Source organism: Sander vitreus, chromosome 4 (assembly GCF_031162955.1).
Source record: "Sander vitreus isolate 19-12246 chromosome 4, sanVit1, whole genome shotgun sequence".
NCBI classification, from domain to species: Eukaryota; Metazoa; Chordata; class Actinopteri; order Perciformes; family Percidae; genus Sander; species Sander vitreus.
The window spans coordinates 15,707,280-15,735,215 of NC_135858.1; the positions used below are offsets into that span (position 1 = coordinate 15,707,280).

Sequence of the window (27,936 nt, forward strand, 5' to 3'; positions counted from 1 at the left end):
GAAGTTATGATAAAGGTTGTGAGCCAATGCATTTAGCAGGGCTGGGTCCTGTACCCTGCACTGGGAGAAAGTGTCTCGCACCACTCCCATCCACCAAGACTGTCCATCCAGGCCATGAGTGACGCCATAGTTTGGGTATCTGCTGGAATGATGTCGATACACCTGGCGGAAAGCAGCTTCGACCTCCACAGGACTGAGGTTCAAGCCCACTCGTTCAGCCTCCTTGCAGTACTGCTCTCCCACAGATGCACGCACCTTCAGCAGGGTGTCTTTCACATCCCATAGCACCCAGCGCAGAGGAGCTCGCATTACACCTACAGAGGTACCACCGCAGACATGAGATGGATTAATGACGCGAAACCTGAGAAAAAATGTTTACTAAATGTTTCCTCACTAGGTTGTTTCTATATGTTAGCCACATTTCTAGTGTTAAAAACCAAGTAATATACAGTGAAGTCAAATTATCCCAATGTAAAAAGTATTGTACAATAGTCCCACCTTAAAAGTGATTTATAATGAAGTGTGACAACACCTATGACGACTGTTTTATTCAGGTGTCCTAGGAAGTCATCACAATAAACCAGCATGTGACAATAAACCAGCATTCACAATACGTGGCCCCTGAAACTGAGCAGCTAAATGGGATTCAGCCATCATTTTTTATACCTGTGCTTTTTGTGACATGTATGTTCTTATTTCGTTGACCCCTACCGCCCTCTAACATTACAGGACAAAATGGTGCGTTGGTTTCATGGATGTATTATAACATGGACATGTCTTGTCGTGTTATTAACATTTTGTGTTGTATAATTTGACGCTCATTACTAACGACACACACACACACACACACACACACACACACACACTGGAACTTCGTGGTGACTAGTAACGTAACGTCACTTAACTACAAGCTCTCGTCACTGTCGTCTTGGTTACAAGCTCTAACCAGTAACCAGTCGCTAAATCCTTCTATTACTATGGTTAATTCAAATATCGTAACGTTACCTGGCTAACATGCCATTTCACTCTTTATTACTAATGTTAGCTAACATTACGCTCGTTGATTTGGTATTATTGGCTACCGTTACTTGTCGGCCTTTTTTCTCACATGAAGCTGTGTTAGAAAGCTTCTCCAGCAAACACACAACAGAAGTTAAAACAGCTAAAACATACCGTAGCCCAACCTTCCCAACTGTCAACGGTTGCAAACAACTTCCGTTAGCTCAGCTGTCTGTCTTCTTCTTCTTCGCTGGGGTTCTTTACAGCAACTGTTGCCATCTTCTGGAGAAGTAGCGACCGACATCTATTCTTCTGAATGATCTTCCATCCAACCATCCCCAAAACTATCTTCAACTATCTCTGCCTCTCCCATTTCCAACCACAAATCATACTGCTATTTTTTCATCCTGGTGACATATGGCTTAGTAATAGAGAATAATTGGTAGTACCAAACCTGGTCAATACTACTCAACCTGGTAACATCGCTAGGTATTACTAGGTACTACTGCCTGTAGGCTACAGCAGACGGCAGTATGTTCAGAAAGTTAGCTAGCTACCAAAACTTAAATTTGCCCATGGATGGGATAACATTTCACTGGAATTGTACTTAGTACGATTTTAACGTGACAAATAGATTTATTGATTGATTGATTGATTGATTAAATGAAATTTGCCAGACATGTAGCTCCTAATCTAGCTACAGCTGCGGAGACACTGCAGGTTAGTAGCTAGCTAGATGGCGGTAATGCACCTGCAGCTGCTGTTAACCATGATTAAAACCCAAAGAAGAAAAGGGAAAAGAAAAATAAGAAGAAGAAGAAGAAGAAGAAGAAGAACGTACGCATGCGCGAATGTTACCATGCAGGCTGTAAAGTCAAGTGGAGCAAAAGAGTACGAAAACTACTCTAACCCGTAAAAAAATCTCAAGAGAGGTAACCTAAAATAATTTTCAAGAAAGCTGGAGGACCTAATGTTACTAACACAATGGCAACTCCAGCTATTCGGATGTTTCGCAGGTTAGAGGGTCTGTTTTGTGTGTACAAACCCTCTGGTGTCCACTGGAAACTCGTACGGGATAGCGTCGAGACAAATCTTCTTAAAGGTGAGTCGACTGAGGATAACATGTCCTTAAATGTTATGGCCCATCAAACACACTCGCACAATTTCTATATCTGCTGTGACAGTGAGTCACGGTACAGCTAATTAACAAGTCACTCAGCATTGGCTTTCAACCTTGGATTCCATATAAATCACTGTTGACCCCCAGCATGTGTACTATAGGTTTGAATGCTACATCGTCCCAGCCACTTCCTCAGGAGGTCCGCTTCTTGGCACACCCAGTCAGTGAGACTGAAGCACCCAAAGGACTCACACTGTCTGCATCCTGTGTGCCAGTACTGTCCAAGCATCCTCTGGGTATGTGTGTCCACTTGACTGCCTAACTTCATCTCCTGGGTCACCTGCTGATTGTTCATACACATCACCACATGATACCTTGTAATGCTGTCTGCTCTAAGGACACACTCAAATAACTAATATGTATTACTGCAGTGCTTCCAAAAATCACTGGCTAATGTTTATATGTACAACTCAAAGATACCATTTGTAGTTTACCTTAAGAAATGATTTTAATTTGATGTTGGTAAAAAATCATGACATGCTGGTGAGCCACACTGTCCTGCCATTATAGACAGGACAGTGCAGACATACAGGAATATATTTATAATTGATTTAATCATCATGCACCTGTTTTAGGAGCACAAACAATGTTATACGCTCCACCACGTACTTGTAAATTGAGTGCATTTTTATCAACTGTTATCAAAAGTGGTTGAGCTAGTAATAGGAGCCAAGTCAAATTTAAAGGGGTGGTTCAGAATTTTGGACATAGGACCTCATTTCCAAGTTAGCCAGTGTGTTATTTATCAGTGGAGACCGTTTTCAACACTTTTAATCAACTCCGTCCAGTTGCAGAGTTCGCTGGTGCTAGGCTAGCGCAAGTCAACAGTATCTGCTAGCCTGCCACTAAAAACAGTCTTACCCACTCCACAGTATACCCGAGGCAAATAAATTATAACGCCAGACTATCGATGTAAATGTCTGTGTTGATAAAATAATGTTAGAATTAAAACTACCCTTGGATCACATTGCAATAGTTATACTTTGTTCCCTGTAGTTGGTAGCATAGGCTACAGCAGCGGCCGAGTGATATTACCTAGGCTACTGAGAAAGCCGGTTTCCATGACAATCACTCAAGTTTATTTACCTGCCGCTGCAATTTGCATGTAAGCTGTCCGAGCTTACATGACTTTTCTGTCAGCAATTACCTAAAGTTAGCGGTTAGCCCAGCCAGGTATCTACCAAGAGTGTAGCTATACCGTTAGCTAACGTTGTCACTCTCCACAATGCATTGAACTGTAACGTCTTCTCCACTAACGTTGTCAGTCTCAATCTATCAGTAGCAGCTAGGCTAACGTTATGAAATGGGCTAGCTTTATTAGCTAGAGTAGCCTACCAAAAGTTATTACCTGTTCATCAGTAGCTGTTGGTGCATCTAGAAAGACGGATGGAACCGCATTCGTTGTCAGTGATTTGTGGTCCTTTTTAGATTGCAGGGTTTTTCAAAGTCGTCTGGTCTAAAATGATCACTACATATTTTCCACTTGAGTAGAGTCTCTGCCTTGATATCCAAGCCAGCAGCAAGAAGCCATAGTTGGTTCCTTTCTGGATCTCCCAATGGAAATTTGTGGAAACTTTGTGGTCCCCATCTATTAGGTTTATTTTTACAATTTCTAAATGCACACTGAAACACCATGTTGCCTAGTCCAGTGGTTCCCAACCTGGGGTCCGGGGGCAGCAAAGATCACAGGGGGTGCGTAAGTCTTTATTTGGTTTGAGGCTGAGGTAAAAAAAAAATTTGCACATGTTAAACAAATTATGATAATACACTAGAATATATAATGTATACAAAAGTCTATAAAAACTATGCATTTTTGTTCTCGCTTAAAATTGTAGGCAGGCTACTTAGTAGGCCAAACCTCCGGGACCTCTTAACCTGTGACCCTTGCTGTCATCAGGTCAGCTGCTAGCTGCTATCATCCTCGTTTTTCCTGCCGCCACAGCATCACTATTTTATGAACAAAACATGGCGGAGAAACGTAAAAGTGCTGATAACTCCTCTGTATCAAAAAAGAAAGTAAGGCTCTATCTCGAGAGTTACCTCAACTTCGGTTTCGGGGGGAGGAGGGGGCTCAGCTTTTCTTAGACAAAAGTAGGGGGGGCGCCAAGGAAAAAAGGTTGGGAACCACTGGCCTAGTCCTTAGTTTCCAATCCAATGCTTCAATACCACTGTACTAGGCTACTACTAGGTGTTCCGACTGTAGTGCGCTTCTCTGTTTACTTTTCAGTGCAGTACTACTAACCAGAGCAAAGTAAAATTCCGCCGCTGCTGAGAAACTAGTCCCTCGAAATGTAATGCAATCATTGAGATGCAAGGGTAGTTTTATTTCTAACATTATTCTATCAACACAGACATTTACATCGATAGTCTGGCGTTATAATTGATTTGTCTCTGGTGTACTGTGGAGTGGGTAAGACTGTTTTTAGTGGCAGGCTAGCAGATACTGTTGACTTGTGCTAGTCTAGCACCAGCGAACTCTGCAACTGGAAGGAGTGGATGAAAAGTGTTAAACGGTCTCCACTGATGAATAACACACTGGCTAACTTGGAAATTAGGTCCTATGTCCAAAATTCGGAACCACCCCTTTAATAGAAAATATGAACTACATGTTTCTTCCCGCACATGCTCCTTATTAGTTACGGTTGTGAAAATGAAATGCAAGTACATTTTCCCCCAAAAACTGCATTCTTGTTTCTTTATTGTTGCTGAATGATTTAGATGTATCAACTATTGTCAGAGTAACATTGCTATTGTAATGTTAGGTATGTTAAGTAAAAATGGCTGCTCTGGAAAATATCTATTTAATTAAGTTTCACTCCCCTGGCCATGTTAAAATCATAGACCGTAAAAGCTATAGGTTTAGGGTTAAAATAGACCATAAATGGTCATGCCTGATGGCTCATTAGTGACTTCAGAAGTGCAGTTTGATATTTGGTGGAATGACTCAATGATATACAATTACAGTTGTTACATCTGTGCACATCGACTGTATATGAGTGAATACTATGTATTTCTTCTGTGTGTTTTAGTGACTGGACCTGAATTCCAGCATATCAGAGTTGGAGTAGGACATCGCCTGGATGCATTCTCTTCTGGTGTTCTGGGTATGATTTTAGAGCTGATCGCAGGAGAAATGTTTCAGACCATGTTGTATTTCATATATGAAGTCTCTTAGAATATTCACACCTTTTTAACTGCAGTTCTCGCTGTCGGGCATGGAAACAAGGCCATGAATGATCTCTACAGAACACGAGTCACAAGGGTAATTTATCATTTCTGGGTTTTAAATCAGATTCAATGAAGATACAATATACACAGATTTAATGATGTTTGGTATGTTTCAGGATTACACTTTGGAGGGTGAATTTGGGACTGCAACAGATGATTTCTCTCACACAGGCAGAGTTGTGGAAAGATCCACCTACGGTAGGATACCATACTTTTTTCCTGTATTTTTTTCACTTTCATCATTTATACACTTAATAACACAGTTTTTGATCATTACAATTGAGAAGTAGTTTTTTAACTAAAGCAACTCGATGACTTTACTTGAAATAATTGGTTCACTTAGCTAACTACATATATTTAATAATATTGTCTAATCGCCATTCATACTGTAACTGTAAATGCTTTTTAGATTATATTAGATTTTATTTTCATCAGTTGCTATCTAGCATACTAGTATTTGTAACTTTGCCTTTTTGAATGGAGGACACATGTCTTAATCACCGGCCAAATAAAATCTTAAGCTCACTGCATCAGTTATTGTGCTGTATCTGACCCTACAATATTGTTGTGTTCAACAGGTCACATCACACAGGATAAGCTTGACAAAGTATTGGCGATGCTGCAGGGAGCCAATCAAAAGGCCTTGTTAATGTAAATGCACTTAATATTCATTAGATTTCTATAAACATAATATTAATATATTTTTTGCTCTTAAGTTCCCTCCTTATTAGAGTGTTTTCCTCTGTGATTTACTTTTGAATAAGACCCCGTGCACACATGATCAGTCCACAAAGTGCTTTCAGCAGAGCCACAGTAAAGTGTCAATTGACTATTTGTAGATGCAGGTAGATTACAGTTTGTTGTTATTTCTTTTTTAATATACAGGTATTCCAACGTAGACATGCACTCGCAGGAAGCCTATGAGATGGCTGTGCAAGGTTTACTGGGTCCAGAGGGGAAATCGCCGCCTATTTTGACAGGCTTGCGTTGCATTCACTTCCAGCCCCCCAACTTCACTTTAGGTAAATAATCTTCAATTGAACACACAGGAAACCTCATTTAACAATTTAAAATATGCAAATGATCAGGATACATACTATTTTTTTCTTTGTGTTTCCAGAGGTGCAGTGTCTAAATGAAACTCAGAAATATTTGCGCAAAGTTGTGCATGAGATAGGACTCGAGCTGCGCAGCACAGCAGCGTGTAAAGGAGTTAGACGGACCAGAGACGGCCCCTTCACCCTGCAGGATGCCCTGACCCATCACCACTGGACTGCTTCTGATGTTATACAGGCCATCAGACAATACCACTCTAAAAAAAAATCTAAAATATTCCCACACACAGATCAAGGACACAGCATTGCAACCACCTGAAGAGAGTACAACGTAAATAAAACCAGCGACGAAGAAGTGGTAGGTAGAGTTAAACTTGTTGCTGTGAGCAGCAGTTAACACAAGTCACAGAACTGCTCTACAGGAACTCTATGAGCCTGAACTTCAGTTGGAAAAGAGATGTGAAAGACCACAGATCCTGGTTCCTAAAAGAGAAAGTATCAAATTGGACACAACTCATTATATTATGCTTTTGTTTAATATGCAAACTTCTACAGAGCCATCTACAGAGGCAATTGCTGTATCTCGTGTTTTCACTTTTGTTAAATGTTGTGCAGGTAATAACTTATTCCCCAAATCCTAATATGAGTGTTTGTTTTTATCATGAAATAATACAAAAAAGAATTTGACCAACATTTTGTTTCAGATTCTGTGTTTGGTTGTGCTACCATTTGATAATTTGAGCTTATGTCCATGTTTAGTTTTTAGTTTTAGACAATATATTAAACTGCATTCGTACAAAGAGGTTGACCATGATTCAAGGTTTTGTTAGACAAGTGTTAGTTAACACTCTTGAAGGTCTGTAGATGACATGATGCACCTACTTTATCAGCACAAATGCTCCCCCAAGTGGAAAAAAAACAAAGGTTCTTTTCTTTCAATTACTTGTCTGGCATTATTCTGTCATTTGTCATTTCCAAGACAATACTCATGTTTACACTTACTGGTCCCATCCTGTTAACTTGTTAAACAACCTTCTGATCTCTGCTCTGGTTGAGTGTCAAAGTAAAATCACCAGACATCTGCCTGCCAGCTTACACACTGTGAACAATCGATTGTCTGTAATGAAGGACAGAGAAATGATGACCAATAGTAACTTTTGACAGTACGCCGTGCAGCTAGTTTAGAACAAAAAACTGCACCTGTGACCTTCGGTCTTTACCCATTTAAAAGGTTTTCGGTCACAATTTATTTTACATGTCCATAGTTTTCCCCATTACATTTTGGGGGTTTCCTGGAAAGAACTTTTTAATTTGATACTAATTATGGGGAAACTAGAAAGTTCCTTGAAAACAGTAAATATTTATTAATTCATTAGTTATTGGAAATGCTATTCTTCATTTTTGCTTGTTTAGCTGACCTGCTGTGTACTGACTAAATGTCTCGAGGTTACAGCAGCAATTAATTGGAAGTTTGTCTATTTTCCCTGTAATTCGTACAAAATTACATTGTTCCTTCCAGGAAACTTATTGGAAATGATTTAAGAAAGTGTTCTAAAATGACGGTTCTGTAAAACAATAAAAGCGTAATGTTCTCTGATGTTTAACAAATGAATACGTTTCAATTATCTGAATAACTGACGGCATAAGATTCATTTTCCTGGTGGGTAGCCAGTGAAGTCAGAACCAATCCCTAATATAAGTTTCGGAGTAATCGTCTATGTCCTCTGATGACGTTGGAAGATGTCTTGGCTTTTCTGTTTCCCACAAAAGCTCTTTTGGGACGGTATGAGGTTATTGCAGTGGCGCCATTGTTGTCATGCACTTTATACCGTTAAAGGACTTGTTGTTCCGATGGGAACACTGTTGTCTTTGTCAGTCTGGAAACTCACAACTTTCACGAGGACACAAATTAACTTTGTGAGAATGTAGTTGTCATTGTGGAGGTTTATTAAGCATGAGGCATGACATTAAAACTTGATTATAGGTATTTGGCCGCACAAGTTAAAGGGAAATACACAGGAACATAAAAAATAATTGACATGTATATTTAAAGTCCGTTTATTTTACTGCTGTTGTCTTTAATTACAGCGGTATGAAATGTTATTTATGATTATCTGGCAGCTGTGTGACAACTGCAATGGTGCCAATGCCATTCATTTAAAACAGATGGTTGACATACAAAATCATAAACAATGTAATTATTGAATAACACTGTACTAAACGGCTACAACAATGAAAAGATGCTCTTGTTCAAAGGCTTATTGCACATGTTACTTTTACACACACTTTAACACTGAAATATTCTATAAAAACAATTGTATAAAAATACTATTTTAGTAGATCCTTGATAATATCAATTTAGTATCACGTTTTGTAACTTCCAAGTGGTAATTTACCTGTTAAGATTCAGCAACAACAAAATGTCAATGTAGATACACACTGAATATATATTTGTGTCATGAAAGTAACATTAAGAGTTTCCATAAAGTGTAGATAGCCACACAATATAGAGAATGTTCTCTTTGTGGATTTGTTTTTAACTATAAAGGACCTGAGAATGCTCTGTAGCCGGCTCACAGTAACCTTTTCTGGGCTAAATTTGATTGAAAAGACCAATGTACTGTCAATTTGTCAGAGATAGGGCTTTTTTATGGTTTATCTTGGTATAGTTGTTTTACAAGAATGTTCTTCAACATGGTCACTCTACTCACTGGCTGTAGTCTACAGTTGTTATGTTGATGACTGTTGTAGTATGTCAATGACTTGTTAAGTACTTTTTTGGGGTAACCTGGTGCATTATAAAAAAATATTTGAGGGTTGCTTCTTGCTTGTAAAATTAACAGCATACGTCCTGCAAAATTCATATTGTAATTGAAATTTCCCTAACCTAATTGATATCGAATTGGAAAGGTAATCGAATCGGGACCTTGTAAATCAGAATTAAATCGATACTGGAAATCATTGGTGATGCGCCACAGTGTGCTGATGTCTCCACTTTACTGAGTTTTCAGACACATATCTTGTTCAGCAACATCCTGATGATTTTTTCTTGTTGGGCTCTTTGTGTAACTCCATGGCTTCTTCTCTTGTGTCAACTTTTTGACTCAAAATCCTGGCAACAACAACACAGTTAGTCACAGCGCAAATAATATTAAAGGACATGCTTTAAAAAAAAAAAAGGCATATAGGTGTGATAGGCCACACAAGACAAATAACATATCAGTGGAATATCTTACCTGGCCACAGTTTCCAAAGACTGAACCACATTTTCACCTGTGGCAGCGCTACACTCCATGAATTCAAAGTTGTATTCCTGTGGAAGTAAAACTGCTGCCTTTAGTGCGGGTGTTTGATAATCAGAACTACTTAGTTATATTCTGAGCTCAAAGTGTGAGAGTAATACCACATTTCCATACCTTTGCAAGAACTTCCACCTCCTGTGTTTTAACCTGGCGCTCTGCACAGTCACTCTTATTGCCAACAAGTAAAATGGTCACATTTTCTGCAGCCCCTTCCTTCAAAACATAGATTAGTTTGATTATTGTTTGGATTTCAATTCACACGTCTTTCTGCAGAGCAATCTGACTTTGTGGACCGTAAGGACAATTAGGTCCCCTGTACTATAAATCCTGAAAGGGAGGGATGTGAAGAGGGAGCTAGCAGGGTGAGGAGTCAGATAGCACTTTCTGCGTCTTGTAACTGATACGTGTGGCATATATGTAGGAGACAGAGGCCTCTTAGATGCTGTGCATACAACTCTTTCCAAATGTTCCCCTCTCAAGGGCGGTTGTGTTGCCATACCACACTGTGACTGAGAGGGCGAGGACACTCTCCACAGTTGTCCTTTAATATTCCTCAGTGTGATATAAAAAAAGGTATTAGCATCGATATTAAAACAGGCAGGCAGGAAAGCACTGCTGCAACTTTACAGTATGTCTGGCCTTAAATATATCCTGTCGTTTCAACATCTGTAACAAAAAAAACATAATAAACAAAGCCAGTAGTGTGGTGACAACATACCTGGATACAGCTTGTCCAGTATCTGATTGCAGAAAAACTCTGAGAAGAAGTTATGTCATACATCAAGAGAAATGCGTTGGCTTTGTGGAAAATTTGCTTTGTCATGCTGTGAAACCTTTGAAGGATAAGAAAGAATGTAATTAGAGTGATTTGACACATTTTTAAAATCAGGAGAGGCAACTAACAGTGAGAAACAATGGGCCGTGACTAAACAGTTCAAAAGTGTTTGGGTGTGGCTCTAACAGTCTACTGATACTGGTTAGTTAAGTTTGCAGAGTTCCTTGAAGCTGTTTTCACTAGAAACATTCTGGACACAATGATTGCACAATTGCCTCACAGTTCAAAACAAGTTGAGTGAATCTCACTCTAATCCGCACACATTATTATATTTTTAGTCCATAAAGTTGGTGTCAATCTTTATATAATATATATAATATACTTTATGTGAACTCCTTTTATTTGCATTTTCAGACTAATATCTGCTTATGGCAAAAATGAAATGAATAGGGGCCTGTCATTACACTGGGTTAAAATGAGTTTAAATAAATGATGATTTTGGTGTGTAGATCTCAGTGCTGACATTAAGGAGTCTCTCTGTAAACTCTATCAGGACATTAGTGAAATTATACTGCATACCCCAAGAGCCTTTTCACTGTTTATTTCAATCATGCTAATCTAATACATCCCTTCGAATATTCAACACTGCATGCAAGTTAACCCCACCTCTGCTGCTGGAACCAAATCTGTTGTGGTAACTCAACACTAATATTAACATTGCTGAGGTGTAGCAAACGAGTTACAAAACAAGTTACAATCTGGCCTGAGGGCGAGTTCTGAAGTGTTTTGAGCACATTGTCTGGCACATGTTCAGGAAGGCTACAATAGCAAGTGCGTAGAGAATGTTATTTAATTACAGCTGCCCTGGGCCACCAGAAAGGCAAAGTGCATCTACACACAGAAAATCCAACACCACTTTCACAACATTCAGGTCATCCTAAACCACAAAATAACAGATAATGACTTCTAGCCTATGACCTTTCTTCCTACAAATGACCAGGTACTGTGCCTCCCCACAGTAGACATCTGGAGGACTCACGTAGGGCTGACAGTGTACCTTGTCGTATGGTCAGGGAATGATGTAGTCAGCTTTCAGATCTCCTGACAGACATCTTTTAGCTTGTGGCCAGGGTCATTAGCATCAGCCAAAATGCATTTGTTCCACAATAAAGTAGTTTCTTATTCTACAAGTGTTGCTGGAGTTCTGACCCCTTAAGGCTATTTTCCTAAAAAAAAGTTACGGGAACAGGGAACGACACCAGTCTTTATGAAGTGCTTCAAGACGCTAGTCATGAGGAACATAAAGCTAGCAAATTAATTTTTTCTTCTTCAGCTTCAAGAATGACCTGAATCAACCTCAACAGGGACAGATTGAGGGACCCCAAAACACCTGAAAAGTTATTATTAATGCTGGTTGTAGTTTATGGTAATACATCTAAACCTTCTGCTACTTATTTACCATTGAAAACATTTTTTTTCTCTGCAATACAAAGTGCTTTCACCTTTTAAATGTTTGATTACAACAGCAGTAATTAGTACAAGTGTCGCAATTATGTACTGAGAAAAGGAAACAGGAAACTTACCTTTCTTGACCAGCTGTATCCCACAACCGTAGCACCACATGTTTCCCATCCACTACCACAGTCCACATGCAGGAATCAAGTCCTACAAAATGTATTTATGTAACATTATTCTGTATATTTACACACATTCATGGTAATACAATAGGATAAAGATCTGGCTCTTACCAACAGAGGCGGGTATATCTAAAGAAAACTTCCCACTTTGAGCTCTTTTCATGAAGGAGGTTTTGCCCACACTGCTGTCTCCAACCATTATCACATTGTAAGTGTTTGATTGGAGATCTGCTGCCCTGGAATTACCTGCTGAAAACAAAAACAATTTCTAGTCACACTTTATATTTCTATTCCTCCATATTAATCGTCCCTCTCTCATTATCTCTGACGGCTGTGTGTAATTATTAATGTTCTGTTTACCCAGAGAAAACTTCTGTTGACTCTCTTGAGCCAGACGGATTTCAGCATAAGGATGTTGAACAGGAGTCACTTCTTTAGGTTTCTTCTCACTGTATAACAGAGAACCAAGCCTAGTTCAAACTAAACACACATACAGCGCACACTAAAAATTCAGTTCACATTCAGGCGAGTTTTTAGCTGTCAGACATCAGTATCCCTTATCAAATGTTTGCATTTCTTTGACAGATTAATCTGCTAAACTCTATAACCACAAATTTATATTTGAATTTGAGATAAAAACAAAACAACAACATAAAAGGAAAATATTTGATTGTCATCTTTATCAACTAAAAATGTTATTGTGATTAATCTACAAAAAGACATATTACAAGGTTGTTTTCATTGTCTCCCAAAGGAAAAAAAAAAAAGTCTCTTAATTAAAGGAATTGCTGCATAAAATTAGACATGTCACAAAAGAGGCACTTAAATAATCATTAAAAAAAAAACATACTGGCAAAAATATGCAGCAAACACAGTTAAAAATACAAGAAAAACCTAAATTACCCCCCAGGAAAAACACACTTTAACAATGTACAAGCCTACAAACACAGATCACACTTGACATGCCGACAACTAAACACACAATAAGAATCATCCTTCAGTTATCTCACTGTGCCGTAACCCCTATCTCTGTGTCTCAGTCTGTCCTCCAATTAGTTGCCTGTTAAAAAGTTCAACAGATAGAGGGACAAATCTTTGTAATGATTGTGCATGCACCTCATCTTCTAAACCGTTTACATTGAGCATCAAAATAACTGTGTGGCGGTCACACTTTCATCTCCCTCGTCTCCTTACTCAGACCAGCAGTGAACTCATTAGACTGCTAATCAGCATTGTAGGAACTGGAAGCTGGATAACAAAAGAAAACTGTGTTTACATTATTTATGCTGTAATAGATTTCTATCTTTACTGACAAGTTGGTCCATGTTGATATGAATGAAGCTTAATCTCTGATCATAACCTAGACCAGGTATATCAACACTTTGCTGTGCTAAGCTAAGCCTGGACAAGCCTCGGAGGCCGCAGTGTTTATATCTCTGTTGCTCAGTATCGGACTTACCTAACAGGCTGCTCTGCTGCCTTTGAGGTGCTGATGTTGGATGATGGTTTCTTGTCAATGTTATTAACCTGCACAGACAATAACATCTCAATCATAAGGTGACAGTAGTAGCGATTCTACTTTGATTTGCAGATTTCATCTTCAATCTTTGACAGTATATTGCTTTCTCTTTTGTTTTTCAAATGATAAAAGGATCACCTTAATTTGTTTTATATTAAGCATTGGACAGTCAACAATTGCAGATCCAAACGTTGTTATTTGACAGGTTTCCCAGGAATTATCCTCTGGCACACAGGAAGTGTGGCGTTTGTTTTGTGAAGTTTTATTTGAGGACATTATTAGATTATCAGGAATGTGTACTGTTTGTACAACAATGTAATATTACAACCACTTAAATATGAAATTGCATGGAAAGACAAAAAAAGGGCTTTTATATAGATACTTTTACATAATACAAGGCTATTTTGTATTATAAACTTAGTGTGCATTGCAAGTTACATTTGTGTGAGACATTTTCTATGTTGTTAAAGTGAATAAACACCATGATTAAGATCAAAAAGCAAGATACATATTTATGTTCTCCTTTTCAATGTGTGAAACATGTTGTGGGGACCGCATGTTCCTCATTTTGGTTCATTGTGTCATTTTGTTCTTCTTGCAACAAACACTTGTCCAGTGTGCAAGAGGATGCATGCAAATGGGAAGTACAGCACAACATAGACTTACTGTGCGAAAGACCACTGCCAAATGTCCGATAATAATCACTCTTTTCAGGCTAAAGGCACACAATTATAAATACAATTCTTCACAATGTTTAAAAGTTTTCTAAGAACTGGTCATAACTAATAAGCTAACTGAAATGCAGTGCAAACAAGTGTTTATCTGCCTGTTTATCAGTTTAAGTAAAATGTGAAACAATCATAACTGAAGATTCCTACTAGAATTTATTTGATTGTTAAAAAGAAAGATTTTTTTTTTTTGCTTACCTCTGATATTTTGTCCGGGCCCAAAGATTCTTCCCTCAGCTCTTCAGTTGTCTTGTTGGCACTTTCATCTGTGATACTTACGACATCTCTCCCATTTTGTGCATTAGTTATTTTGTCCCCTCTTGCTGTTTGGTTTTCATAGTTTTGATGTCCATATGACTTTCGGTGAGATCCCATTTTTCTTCTTTTCCTACTAGATGCTGATTCTGACATTAAATCGTCTTTGGGAGAAGTGGATAGTATTGCGGGGAGATAATTGGGAGTTAGTTGATGCTCTGTTTCTACTAGTTGACCATGAGAAACAGGATTTTCTTCAAATGTCTGGTGAGGTTTGAAGTAAGACTCACCAGTGTGGCAGTATTCCACAGTTTCAAATTCCTTTTCTTTCCTTTGCTCAGAGCCACTGTCTTCGTGAAGTTGTAGCACACCTATGTTGCCTGAGAAACTTTCAGTCTTTACAACTCCAACAATAGTTGCAACCTCTGTTGCCTCATTATCCTCTTCTTGCTTTTCATACATATCTTCCCGTTTTGTCCGTGAACCGAGATTTCTGCGTGTGCTGCCCATCTTTCTTCTCTTGTTGGTTGAATCTAAATTTGCATTCTTCATCTCGAGATTTTTAGTGCGAGCTCCTTCATTCGCTTTGTCTGGCTCTGGTTTACTGGCCTGGGCACTCATATGCTCTTCTTCAGCTCCTCCTCTAACTACAGATTTCATTATTTCCAAATCTGCCACAACAGGCTCATCTGCTGATTTCAAAGCTTGGTCATTTGTTACGTTTACACTCTCTGGCCATTTCTCATCATTTTGTGCACTCTGTGTGGTCTCACATGAAGACACAAAGCTCACAGAGGTGATATGCATCTCAGTGGTGGTAAAATCATCTAGCTGTGATGGCTCCACACTAACATCTACATTACTCTCACTGTCCATTACATCACTTACATGAACAAACTTAACAGGATTAACAACTTCTTTACTGTGGGAGGCAGATAGCTCAGGAAGGAGAGCATTTGAATAAGCTATGTTTGAGATCATGTTGCTCTGCATACTCTGCAGGTCAGACCTTTGTAGCTTTTGCCTATTGTCGTGAACAGTGCTGGTTTCATGTTGTTCTTTATTCTTAGGACTCAGTGATGGCTTTGCATGTTCATTCTGTGACACCTCGGCAGTTACAATAATTTGTAAATCCTCCACTGCTTCCATCTTGTCAACATTTCTCATGTCAGCTTCTGTGTTAAAGTCGCTTTCTTTTGTTTCACCTCTCTTTTCCTCTGGTTTCCTATTGAGTTGAGTCTGGCGAGTAGATCCCATTTTTCTCCTTTTCTGTTTGGATCTTCCTTGCAAATGTTCACTGTCATCTAAATTAGTTTTTTCTTGTATCCGTTGTTGGCTGGAAATTCCTCTTTCCTCAGACACATCCCCAGCTGGCTTTGCTTGGATGTTTTCCTCGAGACCAATGTCAAATGAAGCCAAAGTGTCAGTTGTGTTTTGTGAAGCAGAAAACAGTTCAGCATGTGTGATCACCTGTGAAACATTCATTTCTTGGGCTTCATGGTCTTTCTTTGTAGGTTCTTCAAATGGTTCTCCATCTTTATCCTGTCTAGAAACTTGTACACACATTGAACTCTCCGCTCCTGAATTATAGGCTTTTATTGTGACATCTCCAACAATTTGTGATGTATCATTTGTCTGTTGCATATTCATTTCTTTGTCACAAGATAAAGCTTCCGTGTCATGGACCTGAAAGGCTCCTTCTTGCTCAAGAACATCTTCAGCGATTGGCCTGGTGATGACATTTTCATCATGATATGAGATATTCTGTATGTCTGAATCATCTTTCCAAACTGAGATATTCGGTGATTGTGTCAAGTCCATTTTAACTGTGTCACATCGTGTAAGCTGACTTAGATTCGCAGTCTCTTTTATGAGTTTATTTTCCGTCTCATTAACGTCCTTGGATTTGACAAAGTCATCTTTGCCTGAGCTTGAAGGAATGTCTGTTGTCACAATTGTACTGCTGTCCATCACATTCTGTGACAAAATTGTGCCTTCCTCCGACATCTTTTCTGTATTTTCTTCGTCATTTACAGTTGATCTAAATTGTCTTATTTCCCCAGCAGGTTTGAAGCCTAGGTTGGTTTGCTCTTTTAATTCTTCCTGCCTCATTGTCTCTGTTACCAATGACATGTTTGTTGTGTCCTTGACCTGCAGTCCTTTATTTTTTCGGTTTGACCCAAATTTCCTTCTGTTCCCTGTGGGGTTGAAGCCTGTGGGAGTTTGCCCTTTGATACTCTGATAACTGTTAAAAGGTTGGGAGTCCAAAGGAGCATTCATTTCTGAATGCAGTGTTTGTAAAGAAGATTGACTTTCCTTTATTGAGAAGTTATCAATTTGATGCATTTGTGTTGGCTTGACCTCCTCTTCATGCACTTCATTTACAGCATCCTCTGAATGCCGAGCTCCTCTGACTTGAGATAAGTTCACATGCTCTTTTTGTTCCTCACTTGTAGACAACTCCTCCTTTGTTGACAAACATATTGCTTTTTCAACACTGCATTGAGGTTCTGTATGCTCTTTGGGGTTGGGTTTATCTGTGGTTATCTCTGGTGTGATAGAATAATCTATATCTTCTGATTTCACACGAGACTACACTCACCAAATAGTTGGGTCTGTAAATTTCCATCCTGCCTAAACAATTCTGTGTTGTCTTCGCTTTCCTTGTTTTCTTTTTCTGTTACAAAACACACATTGGGAAGTTCTTCGTCTGGCATCCCCGTAGATTTTGATAGCTGATCTACTGTTAAACTTGAATGTAAGTCAACGCCAACAAGTGCATTTTCTTTTACTTGTTCACGAACATCTTCAGTCTGAGCAGTGTCAAATGTATCCATTTCTTCCAGCATAGTTTCCATTGATTTTTCCTTTACTGCTGGCTCTATTGATAATGACATTTCTGTTGTTTCAAGGGGTTCATTATCGCGGGTATCGCCAACAACTTCCTCTGTAGGTTCGTGGTATGATTCAGCAACAGAGTCCTTGACATGCTGTCTTCCTTTATTTTTTCGGCTAGACCCCAGTTTTCTTCTGTTCCCAATGGGGTTGAAGCCGGTGTCGCTATGCTGAGGTTGGGAGTCAAAAGGAGCATTTATTTCTGACTGCAGGGTTTGTAAAGATTCACTTTCCTCCATTTCAGAGAATAGTCCTTCCTTATCCTGATGACCTGTTTGTTCAGCACTTGGTTTTGTATCATCCTGTTGTCTGCCTTCAGTCTCATATATCTGACCCGGTGCAGTGTCTACTCCTTCTATGTTGCTGATTTGTGGTTTCTTGTTATCAGATACATAATAACCCTCGTTTTTCTGCTCTACAGCTTCAAAGTTGCTTTCTCTTTTAGAATGCTCATCCTGTTTGTCGTCAGGAATTGAAATGTCCTGATTGATAGGAAACTCATCAGTACTTTTCACAATCAACTCAGATTGGTATGTGTCACTGACTTCAGTTTGGTATGCCAAGTTTCCAGAAATGATTTTAGAATTTCTCTGTGGCATCATGTATCACACTTTCAGATGAGTCATCAATTTGAGGCATTTCTTTAATCTGTGTTGGCTTAACCTCCTGTTCATGCACGTTGTTTACAGCATCTTCTAAATTATGAGCGCATTTTACTTCAAATAAATTGGAATGCTCATTTTGTTTCTCATCTGTAGGGAACTCCTCTTTCGGTGATGAAATTGTTGCTTGTTCAATTGCAGTATTTTCTCTTGGGCTGACTTTTTCTGCGGTTATCTCCGGTGTGGAACAAAACTGCATAGCTAGTGATTCTAGATGTGACTCACTCACCAAATAGTTGCCCTGTAAATTTCCATCCTTCCTCAACAATTCTGTGTTGACGTCTCTTTCTGTTACAGAATGGACATTGGAAAGTTTTTCTTCAGGCAGTTGCCTGAAATTTAATTGGTCAATGAGTTGCTGATCTACTCCTGGACATGAAAGCATACTTAAACTAGTTAATTCAGAGATGCCAACAAGATGCACACTTTCTTTGACTTCCTCATTGCGAAGACTGTCAGATCTGTCAATTCCTTCTTGCACAGTCTCCACTAATTTATAAGAGTCATATACCACTTTAGAGTCTGTCTCATTTTCATCTAGGTCTGCTTGCAGATTTTCACTTTTGGGAATTAAACTTTCCAGGTTAGCCTTTGGACAGTTTGTTGTAGTAACGTACTGAACTTTTGGTGTAGTGGCCGAATAAATATAGTCTTCATGTGTTGTAGACACATGTTCACTCCCTTGAATGACTTCCTGCTTAGATTGTATTGCAAGTGACATTTGTTTTGTAACTGTGGTTTCTTTAACCCTTGTTTTTTCCTCAACTTCCTCGATAGGTTCATGGCATGATTCAGTCGCAGAATCCTCAACATGCAGTAGTTTATTTCTTCGACGAGACCCCAGTTTTCTTCTGTTGACTGAGAGTTCGGGCGAAGGTGGATGTTGTGTTTCAGTTGTTAAATTGTCAGGATTAACAAGTACATTTAATGATTCAGTTTTTTCTTCTGGTATGTCACACTCCGCTACAAAGGTATTGTCCGTTATGTGGAACTCATCATTCTTAGAGATTTGATTTTGGTTTGCTCCCCGGCGACGTGAACCAAGTCTTTTCTTTGCACTTGGAGTAGACATTGCTTCTTATCTTCTTTCTTAAATCATGAGACAGTCATGCAACATGTCAGCAAAGCAAGGTTAAATCTACCCATCAGCATCAGTTAACATCAACTGAATTTTAACAAAAATATGTACAGTAAGCACACTAGTTATTTCTCTCCATAAAACTACTGTAAAACATTCAGAACAATTTTGTTCAACACACAAAACAAAATTACCAAAAAAGTCAAGATACATACTGCTTTGTTGGTATATAGGATTACTACCATATTACCAACTGTTAAGTCGCTTTCTTATAAAAGTGAAAACTGCACAAACTACATTCATAAGGAAATAAAATAGATTTGAGGAACAAATTAATTTGGTAAATAATTTCAGGCCTTCTACATAATTGTTACGACGCCACATGTACTTACCAGCCAAATCTGGCACTTCTGTCATCTCACATGAGCTGCTTTGTAATGTCAAGTCATCCGCATATGCTGAATGCTAAATACATCGCACACATTGGGGTTGTTCCTTTACTGCAACAGTGACTGAGAACTTCCTGTGTGGGTTACATTTGCAACCTTTATCAGGCAACAGAAACAACATACGGTACTTCCTGAAATGAAAAAAAAAAAAAAGCTTCATTTTTCCATATTTCCTTTAACAAAATATAATTTGATTATTGTACATGGTGAATTTTAATATTGTTATTGGTTTGTGGAACTACTGAAACACAAAAAAGGAAGAGATAATGCCACCTTGGAAAACCATTTATTGAACAAGTTGTTTAACCGCAGCACAAACTGTCAGAATTAAGAGACTCAAGCAAAGTTGAATAGAGTAAATGCCTTTTTTGTTGCAAAAGTGACATAGGTAAAATACAGAATTACAGATGTTTTTGGCTTCAAGGATAGCCTGCAAACAACAGCACCAGTATTTAACAACACACATTTGACATTTGTCGTCACTGGTATAAAGTATGCTCCGACTGGTGGTGCATCTCACATTAACCCATTGCCAGTAATTTAAGAGTCAACCAAGAATAAAAACCCCAAAATAAAAACATCACATGACCTTTAATTAAACAGTTTAAAAAACAGGATGATAATGTAAAACTAAACCCAGTATTCCATTTCAAAACATGCAGGGTAAGATAGAATTCGTTCTTGTTAATTCAACAGACTGCTATTACACAATATGTAACTTGGCCAACCCTAGAGAAAAGAAAAACATGACTACAAAAAAAATTGTATTTTCCCCAACGATAGCATGATCCTGCACCATCGTTTGAGGTCCTCATTTTCTCTCGTTAGACCGGGAACGACTGTAAAATAAACAAACTAGTGAATAAGCGCAAAATGACGGATAACAAAATACTCTAGCTATAAAAGGTACAGTACAATAATTATTACACAGCTTTGCTGAATACTTGATTCTGATGGTCAATTACGGCATTCTACAGTTATTCCTGAGTAGCAAACCACTATGGATAACAGACCATTGCCGTGGACGCACTTCTGGTCATAGACCATTTTTAAACCAATAAAATCATTTTTTACATCAATAGTGTGTCAAATTATTGATTTATTTAGTAAGCAGCTGTGTGATAAGAGGGATAATGCAGAGCGAGCGGGTCATTATTGCGAATTGAACCCTGTGGGAGGGCGATTCAAGACTCCTCTGCATCACCCTGTCCGAGATTAACTCACAATAACAACCTGCTCGCCCTACACTATCCCTTACATAATAAGTAAACTTGCCTCCTTGACCGTGAGATAGATCTTGGGCACTTCTTGTCTCTGGAAAGAGAACGTTGTCTGCCTCTGTCTCTTGAAAGAGACCTGGTGAACCAAAACCAAAAAACAATTAACATGAATTTGATCATTTCTCATCTACAAAAAAGGCATAGATTAAATACATTCAGTCGTTAGAAGCTTACCTGCTGCGACTGCGGCTCCTCCTCCTATAGTGCATGTGAAGTAAAAAACAAAAAAAGAAGCAAACAAAAATTAGAGAAGAGAATTTAACCTTCCCATCACTAATGAAACCTCTGGTATTCTTGATCCCTAGAGACATGGATTACACGTAAAAGCGTGGTTACACGTAGTTCCTTGTCTGTTAATAGAAGGATCGTCTGCATCCATGAACTGCATCAAGATCAACTCATTAAAAGGAAACTTTGTCCAATTAGCACCAATCATGGAGCCAGATTTCAGAATATGGAACAAAATCAGGGCTCGACATTAAGGCTTGCCTGGGACATACAACTAAAACATGTTCCAACGTATCAAATACATACGACAAATGTGCAAAACATGTTCTTAGATTGTCTGTCTGCTGTGAGGCTGCTATAAAATTGCTTTTAAAAACACTGTAGGCACACAGCTTGTGCACAATGATCTACACCAATTCCATGATAAAAGTAAATTGGTGTGGTAAAGTGGACCCGATCAGAAACAGACTGATCATCTTCGTCTCTTTACTGCAGCATCAAAACCGTAAGTAACCTACATGTGTTGGCTCTAAAGATGGCTGCAAAACAAGACATTTTAAATTAATTAAAGTGGGGCACTCGTGGTGAAAGGATATTTTCATTTAAAACTAAAAACAACTTTATTCCAATGGATATCACTTAAGATGGCTTAATGTCGAGCCATGAAAATGCACTCGGTAAACATCCGATAAATGTTAATTTTTGCGAATAAAAATTGAAGACTGGCGGTAAAAGTTCCTTGACCACAACTTTTGATCTGTAGATTTTTGCAGCTCTGCACTTGCTCTAAATTACATAACTGCTGAGGGAAAACTGTCAAGCATAAAAACTACAAAGAGCAGGATAAAAGCAACTTACTATTTTGGGGGATTTGGACAAGATAGAAATGACGCAAGGAAGCCAGACTGATGGTGAGGGAAGTCGAATTGCAGAGAGGATTTGCCACATGATGCAAATGTTGGAGATATGAAGTTGCTTGGTGGCTGGTTGGAAGGGGTAGTTGTAGATTTTCCCTGCCTTTTTTTTGGGGGGGAGGAGGATGGGAAGGGATGTAAGCCAAGGGCTGTTCCCGTTGATACAGTAGTTGTGTGAAGAATAGAGTAAAGACGCCGATTGGTTGATAATGTGAAGTGGGCCGCTGTCGATTGGATTAAGGTTGGAGGAAGAAGAGGAGGATGCTGCATGCTCAGGAACCAAAAGGTTGGTGGAACCTGACGACTGGCGGTGCGCCTTGGTCATGTGACAACACCAGCCAAGCTGATTGGGGCTCCCTGGTCAGCAGTCACATGATGCTGAAAGAAGACTAGTTGACTGACTCAGATGGTGAGAAGCGTGGTGGTGACTCTGCAACGGGGTTCAGTTTTATTAATAGATGGCAACTGAACTCAGAAAGAAAACAAAATGTACACCTGCAGAAGGTAATTATAGAAAAGTACCTATAAAATGTTTGATGGATGAAGTGCAAACTGTGGCTCTTAAGATGTCCCAGTAAAGCAATATCACTCTGGTAGAGCTTGGTCTCTCTCTCTCTCTCTTTTTTCCCCCAGACAGACATACCATTATAAGAGTTCATGAATAGTCAAGTGCTGATATAAGCTGCCTTTGGACTTGGCAAAATTGGCAAAGATAAAAAAATACCTGTGAAACGTTCAAACACTGAAGAAGGTTCCACTTTTTTAAAGGGAGTGAAATCAATATACAAAATCCCTAAGCAGCCAGATCCACAGATTATCTATTGATGAACTCATTTTGTATGTGTGCTAATAATAATAATTTTATTTCACTAACATGATTTACAGCACTAAGAGTGCTAACAATTAAATTTAGGCCATAGCAACGACCAATCAGAGACTTCCTCCTATTTGGTTTTGGTTGAATAAGCTTTAATAGGTCTGAGCTCTAAAGAGATTATTTGTCACACTTGTTAAACCGGCCCTGCCGTACTGTTTTGGACTAAAATATTATGATTACAGTGTGTGGGGAATGTAAATATGCTTTGTCATTTGTGCTTTAAAAAAACACTGCAAATGTAACTGTAAATAAAACCGTAAAATTAACCGTCAAGTAGGAAACACATACCTGCGTCTGACTGGAGGACTACGTCGCCTAAAATCATCGCGAGGGCGTCTACCACCTGACCAGGATGGAGGATGGCCACGGCTCCTTGACCGCTTTTCCCCATTGGATAACTCGACACGCACTCGACAGCCACACATGGTTCTAAACAGAAGTCATCACATGAGTACGAAAGTGCAAAATAACACGCCCTGCAAAAAGAACTACTAAAAATGTGTTGAGTTACCTTCCATCCAGTTCTTTCACAGCATCAGATGCATCTCTGGGATCTTCAAACTCTACAAAAGCAAAGCCTGGGGGATTCCTGGCAACCCAAACACTTCTTAAAGGACCATAGTACCCAAAAGCGCTTTCCAACTCTGTCTTGTTTCCATTGTTTCCTAGATTCCCAACATAAACCTTGCAGTCAAGGGGAAATTGGTCCGTTTGGCCTGAAAGAGAGAGACAAACATGGAGGGCTATGATGAATGTTGCTTACACAGTGCGATAACTTATTCTGCATCACCAGAATAAGACTGAGTGTCCCTCAACATTTTGGATTAAGGAATTCCAAACCACAATAATCTACATCACCAACATTTACCTTATTTACATTTATTTAGTTTGTGGTGTTAAGTACAGGTTTCATATGAACTATGGCTTGTTTTGTCATTTGTCTCTTCAATTTGGTTTGATCAAAAAAAAAATTTCCCGTTGCTGACAACACTTTACAGGATTTATTCATAATTTTAATGAAGTTTCTTGCCAGAATTAGCCAAAAACAGAAATTCCCCTCGTTATTTTATCTATTATAGCAAAAAAAACAAAAAGCATTTCTGGGATATTTTCCATATTATAGTATAATACTATACAGTATCACAAAAACTTTTGTCACAGAGATTGTAATCGCAATACCCACCCCTATTTAGAATACAGGAAACTACTATATTTTAGGGCTGTCAAAATAACGAACTAATTTTGATTAATTGAGAGAAAAAAATAACGCGTTAAAAAAAATAAAATAACGCAGATTAATCCATTCCATATTGACGTTTGACCCGGAGCCGTTCTAGCCACCATTCGACTGTAAAATGAAGGAGGGAGACGAGAATGTTCTGCCTGGATCATTAATTGGAACATTTACTTGCAAAAATCTTCTTCCTGAATACGGTTGGTACTGAAATCTGGTGCCACTGATATGTCTGCACTTCTCTCGGATGCTCTGAAACAGATGTTACAGGCAACACAAACACCGCTGCACGTGACGTGAGTTAACACTATACTCGACAGCAGCTAACGTTAGCCTACCGCTAGCTAGTAGCTGGATTAAACACGGTTAAAATGCTGACAGCTAACGCTAAACGGTGTAAAGTTTGACTGTGTTTTACTGTAGAGGATTCAACACCGGTATGTAACAATCAGCAGCTGCCGTTGTCCATGGATGTATTAAGAACCGTTGTCGGAAAAACACAGATGGTGCGTTCAATGAAACTGGTAAACTACAGCCTCGTGGTGCATTCAAAGTTATTGTTAAATGTCCATTTCCCATCTAGTGGTTGTTTTTGTCGTTCAACAGCAATTTACTAGTGAAATAAGTTATTGTTATAGTGATTACATTATTATTAAATCATTTCATTTTGACCATATGGCCTTAGCAATAAACAAGCCTTCTTTAATGTCACTGACTGTTTAGTACCCTTCTTTTTTAACTTTCTTAAAAAAGTATCGGTTCAGGCACCGTTAATTATGTATGTGATTAATTTCGATTGATTAATCACAGAGTAATTAATTAGATTAATAATAATCGATTGACAGCCCTACTATATTTATATTACAAGCTACTAATACTAAAGTACTCCCCAAAGACCACAGTAGTAATGTAGCCAAAGGTAATCACTGTGTGAAAACACAATGCACTGGAGGAGCCATCTGATAAGGCACAGCATTTATTGCAGTATTGTTTTAGTCTCTAAGATCATGGTGATAATGCCCCAGAATCCACCATTGTTTGCATACCCATCTCAAGTAAAAACATTGTTGTATTAAAACGTTACACAAGCACTACTTTCCAGTAAATGCAAACTTTTAAGTAGGGCTGTCAAACGATAAAAACAAAGTTAAATTGCGATTAATCGCATGTTTTATCACATGAAAGTGAAAATTCTATTATTTTGCATTTCAGAAGTTATTAAGTACATATTAACAATGGAAAGCAATTATTACCAGTGTATCTTGATTAGGAATCAAATGAATGCAAATAAAGTGACTTTATTAACTCTATTTTAAGATTTGTATTTGTTTATTATTCATTTATTTACTGTAAACAAAAAGAAATTTGAATCTAGAGTCAATGTAGTGTGCAGTAACTCCTAAATAATTTTGATTACTCCCTGAAGTCCAGTGATCACCTTGCAGCAGTTCCAGTTGGGCTGCTTTCTCCGTGTCGCACAGGCTGTGTATGCGTGAAACTACTGTCCCCCTCGACGGCAATGTATAAGACGGGTCAGAACATGCCAACCGTAGTATGTCTTTAAGACCCGAGTCTTCTACGATGCTTCACAGGTCTGCAGTTAGTTGCCATCCATTTTACAAGAGCGGTAGTACATTTTTGGGATTTAGTTTCATCCATAGGTCGGCACTCTGCACTCTCCAAAATAGCGCTTTGTCTGAGCCTGCTAGCATCAACCTGAGTCACGTTAACTGTACTACTATGCTTAGCTCGTAGGTGGTAGCTCAAACTTGACGTGCTTCGTTGATATTTTAATTCGGCTTTACACAATGTGCTTTCGACCTGTCCGGGAGTTTTGGAAAATAAAAAAGTGCCATTCAAAATTTCGTGGCTGCCGTCTTTCTCCATCATGCCTGCAGCAGCAGGATGTGTTGGTACAAGGACGTATGGCAAAGGGTCAAAATAGTAGCCTGTTAGGCACGACGCGAAGCTGAGTGACGTGAAAATGAATTAATAAATGGCGGCATGAGATTAAAAAATTGACATCCCCACTTTTAAGTTAAACCGACAGAAGACAAAACCAAGTTCTATCCTTTTTTTAAACTCTCAAGAACACTTGCAGGCTAGAGAACTGCAACATTGTACAGTGATTATTATACCAACTATTTACTTCTCATGTTAATTCAAATGGGTCACTACCTGCTGTGATTATATTAATGCTTCAAATACTGTAGGTTCTATCAATAGTGCAGGGTTTCCCAGTGTTTTATTTTATACAGCAAATGCCATTTATTTAATTAATGTGATTTATGTATGTAGTTCAGTTATCTTGTAACTAAACGGATAATGAAACTGGGTGTGGCAGGATCTAAGTGGCCTATCACCTCAGCTAAAGAATTCCCTGGGGGAAACACCCTGTAGTGTTTGAGCTGAGCAAAAAGTAGCATAACGAATTCAATCTAAACCAGGCAGCTGTTTATTCTTTTTTTTTTTTCCTTCCCTTTTTTTAATATATATATATAAAAATAAATATACACACACAAATACACCAAGGCAAATTCCTTGAAAGTGAAAACTTACTTTGGTAATAAATATGGTACTGACTCAATGAATTAACAAATTATTATAACTTACTCATTTCACCAGATTTGAATATCTTGTTGTTAGAGTCCTACAATCAGATGAGCCTGAAAGAAAAAACAGAAATTGTTAAAACCACATTCCAATTGTTGACGTTGATTTTAATGTAATGCATGTAATGTCCATACAGAAAGTTCTGTTTAAACATAACGTTAGAATTCACTTTATAATTTATACGCTTTGTTGATCCCCAATGGGGAACTTACAATTTACATACTGACGTTATACATCGATTGTTTTGTTTCTCTAGAAGAGAAAGGGATTGCTTTTCATAAATACCGTTACAACATAATAAACATTAAGAATTTACCAACTGTGTAATAACCACAATAAGTTGGACTCCATTATTGGACTTAATACTTAAATGCTAACGTTGACTGCACATTGCCAAGCTAACGCTAGCTAGCAAGCAAAAGTATTTGTTAGCTTCTGCGTAACAACGACCGGGTATCGTTGGACCTTCTTTTCATCCTCTTTGATAGTTAGATTTGCATGATTTAGCTACATAATCACTACACAAACCTGATACTTTCGCGTCTAACTAAACTACCAAATATTTATGTTGCCAGGATTTCCAATCGCCCCCCCCCAAACAGCCATGCACACAGTAACGCTAGCTAGCTCTGTTAGCTAGAACAGCATGTAGCAGCGTTAGCTAGCAAATTTGGCATTAACCACGACGAAACGGTTTAAAAGAAAATCAACTTCTGAGCCCACCAGCATACTAAACAACGTCACATGACACGACAAGTGGAGGGAATCAAGCAGATCAATATATAAGACATGTAGCTCACCTTTTTGTATCTGTAGTTCAACAAAAATGTTAGCAGCCGATAACACGCCGTCCGTTTAAGCTGCTAACATTAGCTGCATTTACTGTGAACACCCAAACGTAGATATTTCTTTTCTTAGGACGGCGAAGGCATGCCCCGCCCTACTCTGCCTCTGATTGGCTTTGCCTGGAATTCAACCTAACGTTAACCCTAACCAATCTCATGCTTAAACATCACTAATGAATGGTG

At 38.6% G+C, this 27,936-nt stretch overlaps 4 protein-coding genes across 6 annotated transcripts in view; 1 reads left to right on the top strand and 3 right to left on the bottom strand.

Moving 5' to 3' along the window:
* hdhd3 (haloacid dehalogenase-like hydrolase domain containing 3) overlaps window positions 1-1,445 on the bottom strand; it is a 3,009-nt gene extending 1,564 nt beyond the window's left edge. Inside the window, exons 1-2 of the mRNA XM_078247461.1 lie at window positions 1,174-1,445; window positions 1-314 (exon numbers count right to left, since the gene is read on the bottom strand). The exon at window positions 1-314 is cut by the window's left edge and continues 21 nt beyond it. Of these exons, the coding sequence (XP_078103587.1) occupies window positions 1-309 (309 nt within the window). The 5' untranslated portion in view covers window positions 310-314; window positions 1,174-1,445. The remainder of the gene's footprint in view (window positions 315-1,173) is intronic.
* A 383-nt stretch (window positions 1,446-1,828) lies between these two features.
* trub2 (TruB pseudouridine (psi) synthase family member 2) lies at window positions 1,829-7,155 on the top strand. The gene is made up of 8 exons (XM_078248651.1): window positions 1,829-2,101; window positions 2,281-2,415; window positions 5,209-5,283; window positions 5,380-5,441; window positions 5,524-5,605; window positions 5,986-6,058; window positions 6,293-6,429; window positions 6,528-7,155. Exons 1-8 carry the CDS (start codon window positions 1,984-1,986, stop codon window positions 6,779-6,781), a joined length of 936 nt encoding a protein of 311 aa, XP_078104777.1. The 5' UTR covers window positions 1,829-1,983; the 3' UTR covers window positions 6,782-7,155.
* A 1,236-nt stretch (window positions 7,156-8,391) lies between these two features.
* On the bottom strand, window positions 8,392-17,791 carry rab44 (RAB44, member RAS oncogene family). Of its 3 annotated transcripts, XM_078248650.1 has the most exons (10): window positions 14,969-17,791; window positions 14,622-14,842; window positions 13,636-13,703; window positions 12,537-12,625; window positions 12,288-12,425; window positions 12,123-12,204; window positions 10,483-10,597; window positions 9,879-9,977; window positions 9,699-9,775; window positions 8,392-9,574 (listed from the first exon to the last, which is right to left on the bottom strand). In XM_078248650.1, the coding sequence occupies exons 1-10, from the start codon at window positions 17,022-17,024 to the stop codon at window positions 9,487-9,489; spliced, it is 3,033 nt and encodes a 1,010-aa protein (XP_078104776.1). In that variant the 5' UTR covers window positions 17,025-17,791; the 3' UTR covers window positions 8,392-9,486. The 3 variants fall into 3 exon arrangements, with proteins under 3 accessions (XP_078104776.1, XP_078104775.1, XP_078104774.1); XM_078248649.1 differs by having other exon boundaries at window positions 12,288-12,422; window positions 14,622-17,791; XM_078248648.1 differs by having other exon boundaries at window positions 14,622-17,791.
* Window positions 17,792-20,031: 2,240 nt separating this feature from the next.
* Window positions 20,032-27,817, bottom strand: srsf3a (serine and arginine rich splicing factor 3a). The gene is made up of 7 exons (XM_078248652.1): window positions 27,709-27,817; window positions 26,909-26,961; window positions 23,573-23,777; window positions 23,350-23,490; window positions 21,217-21,240; window positions 21,038-21,118; window positions 20,032-20,601 (listed from the first exon to the last, which is right to left on the bottom strand). Exons 2-7 carry the CDS (start codon window positions 26,910-26,912, stop codon window positions 20,574-20,576), a joined length of 483 nt encoding a protein of 160 aa, XP_078104778.1. The 5' UTR covers window positions 26,913-26,961; window positions 27,709-27,817; the 3' UTR covers window positions 20,032-20,573.
* Window positions 27,818-27,936: the final 119 nt, after the last annotated feature.

Coding starts and splice junctions, on each gene's coding strand:
- srsf3a (XM_078248652.1), bottom strand. Junction 21,241..23,349: donor AGTCCTCCAGTCAGACGCAG/GTATGTGTTTCC, acceptor CATGCACTATAG/GAGGAGGAGCCGCAGTCGCA. Junction 21,119..21,216: donor AGGAGCCGCAGTCGCAGCAG/GTAAGCTTCTAA, acceptor TTGGTTCACCAG/GTCTCTTTCAAGAGACAGAG.
- trub2 (XM_078248651.1), top strand. CDS start 1,984: ATGGCAACTCCAGCTATTCGGATGTTTCGCAGGTTAGAGGGTCTGTTT. Junction 2,416..5,208: donor ACTGTCCAAGCATCCTCTGG/GTATGTGTGTCC, acceptor TGTGTGTTTTAG/TGACTGGACCTGAATTCCAG. Junction 5,442..5,523: donor ACAGAACACGAGTCACAAGG/GTAATTTATCAT, acceptor GGTATGTTTCAG/GATTACACTTTGGAGGGTGA.
- rab44 (XM_078248648.1), bottom strand. CDS start 17,024: ATGCATCAAATTGATAACTTCTCAATAAAGGAAAGTCAATCTTCTTTA. Junction 13,704..14,621: donor GCCCGGACAAAATATCAGAG/GTAAGCAAAAAA, acceptor TTGTCTGTGCAG/GTTAATAACATTGACAAGAA. Junction 9,575..9,698: donor TCTTTGGAAACTGTGGCCAG/GTAAGATATTCC, acceptor TGTTGTTGCCAG/GATTTTGAGTCAAAAAGTTG.